Source organism: Condylura cristata, unplaced genomic scaffold (assembly GCF_000260355.1).
Source record: "Condylura cristata isolate star-nosed mole 26May11 unplaced genomic scaffold, ConCri1.0 scaffold00010, whole genome shotgun sequence".
NCBI classification, from domain to species: domain Eukaryota; kingdom Metazoa; phylum Chordata; class Mammalia; order Eulipotyphla; family Talpidae; genus Condylura; species Condylura cristata.
The window spans coordinates 57915082-57920622 of NW_004567111.1; the positions used below are offsets into that span (position 1 = coordinate 57915082).

A 5541-nucleotide genomic window follows, 5' to 3' on the forward strand; every position below is an offset into this window, starting at 1 on the left:
AAAAAAAAAAAAAAGAACTGCAATTTTAGGGAGTGGCCAGTTAGCTCAGTTGGTTAGAGCGTGGTTCTAAAAAACTGCAATTTTAAATCAATAAAACTTAAGAAAAGCTTATTAGTTCTGTAAAGAAGTACTGTGAAGTATTTTTTAAAAACATTGGGACTATTAGAATTATCTACACTATGTATCAAACACCATAGCTATTATTCCATTATAATGCTATCTACTTTTTCCCCAAAAAAACTTTAATACAGAAATCAAAAGAACGATCCTCCCACCTTGTTTACATTTACATTATACCTGGAAACATTTACTTTGAGAAAAAAATAGCATCTACTTCCTTCAGAAAGTTTTCTTCTGGGAGAAGAAAAAAATCAAATTTACTCTCAGAATTGTTTTACTGCAAGATTTCAATAGGTTTTGTATTCCAATTTAGAAAAGACAGTATTTTATAAACCTCTTGTTATTTCAAAAGCAAGTCAGTATGTAAGACCATAAAACACAAATCATTCAAATATCTTTGCAAATAAAACAAACATAAGCAGTTTAAAAAGCATAATATTAAATATTTAAGCTAAATGTATTTAAGTTAAATTCAAGTAAATAAATAAATTATTTATACTCAAAATACAGTGTGTAGGGCCCTCCCTGGTGGCACAATGGTTAAAGGGCAGCAATGCAAGTAATGCAGAGTCAGTGCTAGTTAGGGAAGTGATCCACATGGCACAGCAGACCTCTCCTATCCTGCCCGCTGCTCCCCTCAGCAGTGCACTTGTCGTTCTGCTCTCCCACTCTATCTCTGGTGAATCCTCTCACCTCCCCTACCCCTCTCACCTGTATCCAGTTCTCATGCATGCACGCACACATGCTCAAATAAACAACCTGTGCATACCTCTGCTCAGACAACAAATGCTCATAACTAAATTAGAATAACTAGGCTACCTAATGTTTTTAAGTTTTCCCTTAAGGAGAACTTTTTGGAAATTATTTTGCTTTGAAAAGCTGAATTGTTTTACTGAAAGAAAGTCTAAAAACTTTCAGTTTTTAAAATTAAAAGAAATAAAGGGGAACTGTCAAACATTGTAATTTGTCTGGGAATCAATTTACATTTCCAAGATGATATAATGATAGCAGTGAAAAGGAGCACATATAGTAAGCAAGAAAATACAGTTCAACTCCAAAGTTCCAAAAGAAAGGCATTAATTCCACGATGTGATAAAGATGCTTTTACCTGTAATTCCTCAGATTGGTAATGTATACTACTACTGTGTATTCTTACAAAGATTTGTTGGATTTAAAATAAGAAATAATAAAAATGTTTTAATATAAAGTATATTACTGACATTACATAGTAAGTGTAACTGGTTATTTAATTAACATATCCATTCATATTCTAAAGTGCAAAGTGAAACAAATGACATCTAGAATAATGTGGTGTTCTCTGCTCCCCAATAAAAAAAGGGAAGGAAATCTATAGATTTCTATAATTTAACACTTTAAAAAAAAGAGAAAGAAAAGAAAGCAGCCAACAGAGAAATATTCAGTGTGTTGTGAACGAAATCCAAAATCCTCCAAGAGATATTGTTATTTTAAAAGTAAATTTTGGATTCACAATTAGGGAAAACTTTGTATCATGAAATATGACAGAAATATCATCATATAATAACAACTTGTCTCTCAAAAAACTATGAAAAGGGTAGCAGGCAATTTAAGAATAAAATGGAATTTCCACATGTCACCAATAAATACCATCACTATTTTGAGACTATCAAAAATACATTTTGAAAAATAAAAACTCCAAAGCAATGGAAAAAAGATGTATTTGTATGTGCTAAACTTAATTTGACACTTAAAGCCATTAAAGTGGGCCCTCCCTGGTAGCATAATGGGTTGAAGCACAGCAGTATGAAGTTGGAGCAGGAGCTCGATTGCTGGCCAGGGAAGTGACGCACATGGCTCAGCAAACTTCTGTCTCACCCGCTGCTCCACTCCCCAGTTCTTGTATACATAAATTAATAAAAATCTTTTTTAAAAAGCCATTTAAGTAACATTTTCTGAGTGATTTCTCAAAAACCCATACTGTAATAGAATAAGATGTTGGTTTATACTAAAAGGCACGCATGAAATGGTATTAGTATGTTATCACACTGTGTTCTATAACTTGAACCTTAATTTAAATTAGTCAGAAACAACAGTAAAATAAAGAAGTAATTTAATAAGTACAATGAAACTATTAGAATCAACAGCTGTTAGAATCTGACAACTTGCAAAGTATCTTCCTTTCTTCATTTAAAAATAACTGGTCAATGCATAAGCTGTATATATATTCAAGAACTACAAAAAGAGTTCCTGCAACTTTCCTGTAAGTCATTTTAACAGTAATCACTTTCCATTAAGAGAACTAAATAATTTTCTACAGAATTCAAATTTTTACTGTTTATTACTTTAGAGATCTTTCACAATCTGGAAGTTATGATGGTATCTATATTAGAATTACATCATAATGAAGCTTTAGCACTGAGATGGATTTCCATGTTAATATATGGAACTAATTTCCTCATTACTATTTCTTAATAGTAATGAGGAGCTAATTACTATCTCTTGGGTAACACTGTGACTAACTGAAGACCAAATTTATGCTCACTTTTCTGATCTAGGGGGTAAAAAAATCAATACAATGGACCAACAGGAATTTATCTTAACTTTTTACAAGTAGATTTCAATAAAACACATACACTGTGCACTATATAGTTTCATTGTTTCTAATCTCTACTTATCCATACAGTGTTATTTCAAAAATCTACAATTTAAAAAAAGGCAAAAAAGAACAAAATGCTTTAAAATATATCTGAAGTATCAAAACAATTATCTTCTAATGCTCAATACTGATAAAATTTTCTGTTTAGTAAAATAAAGACAACAAATTTTAGAGGAACAATCCATTTTGTTAATCTACGCTATTAAAAATGCAGGTACATTCAAGTTTTAGATAATAGCTAAGACATAAAACAAGTAAAAAGAACACACTGCAATGACAAAATAATTTTAATGAAATGATATAATCTGGACTAGGCCTAATATGTACATTTTAAAAATAAGTAAGCTACCATATCTATAGTGGTAATAACTATAATGGTTTTTTCAAGACTGTTAGTCAAGTTACTTGCCTTATAGTACCAATCCTGAAATTTTTTACAGCAGTCTTCACTACAGAAATCTCTCACGACACCATCTAGCTCTTTCGTTGCCCCCTTCTTACACAGCTGAGAGCAATAGTTGCAAGTGACACATCTCAATCCTAAACGCCTTGCAAAATCTTGTTTGTACAATAGTTTGCAGCCTGAAAAATATATGGTTTTAACATTAAAACAGACAACATTCAAAAAACTCATTTTTGAGCTGCGAAATATCTTAGCAAGTACATCATTAACTTAAGAAAGTATCTATTCAAAAGTCCCCGTTTCTCTCCTGATTTATATTGCAAAATCTACTGTGATCAACACCAACCTGTAAAAATTGGAAGAGAATATGGAATATTACATTACATATTAGTGTGTTCAAATAATCAATATTTTAAGACATGCAAATCGGGTAATGTCTCAGAATTATTTCATTTGTTCAATTTAAATATAATCTTATTAGTATAAACAATCACAAGTAGACATATCAAAGAAATGAAACAAAGTACACTGTCAAGAGGCACTGAGTAAACACAGATATATTTAGCTAAATAGGCATTTTAGCCAAATTTTCTCCTCACTTTTCTCTCATCCTACATGAACCTCAGAGAAATAAAATTGGTTTTATTGGTTTATCTAAAGAAAGCATTCTATTATTGTGTTCCATATTATTTTTAGTTCCTATATAGATGTATCATTTTAAGTATTTTTTTCTTGTCAGTCATATTTATACCCTATAATATCTTGACATAAGGACTAAATGATCTTTCATACTATTACTGATGTGGGCAACTGAAGAATTCCACTCACATAATTTTTTGAAGTCCTAACATACTGTTTAATCCTAACCTCCAGCATAAAGTTTTCCCTTATCAACCTAATTTCATATACTCTTAACTGTCTGTCAACTCAAATTTCAGTTGTTTTCTTTTTGACTTATATGACAATCATTTGTTTATAGTCTTACGGATTTTTTATTACTTTGAACTATATTTTTAATTATTTTACTTTAATTAGCTTAATCCTTCTAACTAGATTTTGATGGCAACACCAGGTAATAAATGTCTTATTATTTCTAATAGATTCCAGTAGAGGTTCCTCTTACCAACAGGTAAAAGATATACAACCTTTTTAAACTCTATTTGTCTATCTAAATGCATACGTCCATCCAATGAAAAAATAGGCTCTTAAATGTCAATTATCTATTTCCTAACAATTGTCTATGCATTCTAAATGAAAAAATAGTAATAGTAAAATGAAAAATAAAACCCATATAATTCAAATGATAAAAGTCCATTGATATATAATTTGAGCCATCAGCACCAATTTGCTCACAACTGTAACTCTTTAAGATACAAAAATCCAGGTATAAAATTAGTTAACATTAATTTAGAATCAACAGTTTCTATGAATGAAACATGTCATTTTTCATTATAGATTTGATCTTAAGCAACAATAAAAACTTGTTATCTTTCATTTCAGGTGAAATGCACCAATTAAACCTACATAAACAGTAATGCCTTGGATAAGCAGCAACTTTTTGCATACATAATCTTATACCTGAAATGTATAATGTATAACAGAAGACCAGTTGAATACAATGATAATATTTTGATACTACTATTATTCTCCACTGCTGGCATTTAGAACTTTCCAAACTTTTTCCTACCCTTAACTAGTGGTAGAAATCAATAGAAAAAGTGGGTCTGAAGGGAGAAAATAGAAAAGGATAGGAGGGTAGCAGATAGGAAAAGCTGGGAGTTCAGTACCTAGGGCAAAAGAAAGAACTCAAGGTGAACACCAGCTTAAAGCAAGAATAAGACATGTGAGGAAAAGTAGTAACATGAACCCAAAACCATGATTCTTATCTCTGGAGAACCAGAATGACAACTGGAATTCATTTCTATAAGCTGCTGCCTAGCAACAGAGTGGAAAATGTGCAAATGAGAGAAAAGAGAATTCCTGAATATACTATAGCAAATCCCAGTACTTCCCTGGCAACCCAAATTGAAAACCTAAAAGTAAATTTCCATTGTATTAATGCCACATTTAATTTTCATTTGATTTATTAAAAACTTTCGTAGGCAGTCAATAAAAGCTTTTGTAGGCACAAGGTAGGTAGGGAAATGGATCCAATGTATAATTAATTCTAATTGAGTTGGAAAATCAACTTTCAGATCATAACCTGTATGCTTAGAAATAACATTAAGTTTAATACTTGGTTAACTTTATTCCCAAACTTTCTTATAGTAAAAAAACAGGTTACCAAAGTTTTAAAGATATCATGAGGGCCAGAATCTCTCTGTGTGTGTGTGTGTGTGTGTGTGTGTGTGTGTGTGTGTGTGTGTGTGTGTGTGTGTGTGTG

At 31.1% G+C, this 5541-nt stretch overlaps 1 protein-coding gene across 4 annotated transcripts in view; it reads right to left on the reverse strand.

Moving 5' to 3' along the window:
• The window catches only part of ZMYM2 (zinc finger, MYM-type 2), a 133525-nt gene that overhangs the window by 44984 nt on the left and 83000 nt on the right, over positions 1–5541 (reverse strand). For all 4 annotated transcript variants that reach the window (XM_012723330.1, XM_012723329.1, XM_012723331.1 and 1 more), the window contains one exon: positions 3165–3337. In XM_012723330.1, coding sequence (XP_012578784.1) covers positions 3165–3337 — 173 coding nt within the window. The remainder of the gene's footprint in view (positions 1–3164; positions 3338–5541) is intronic.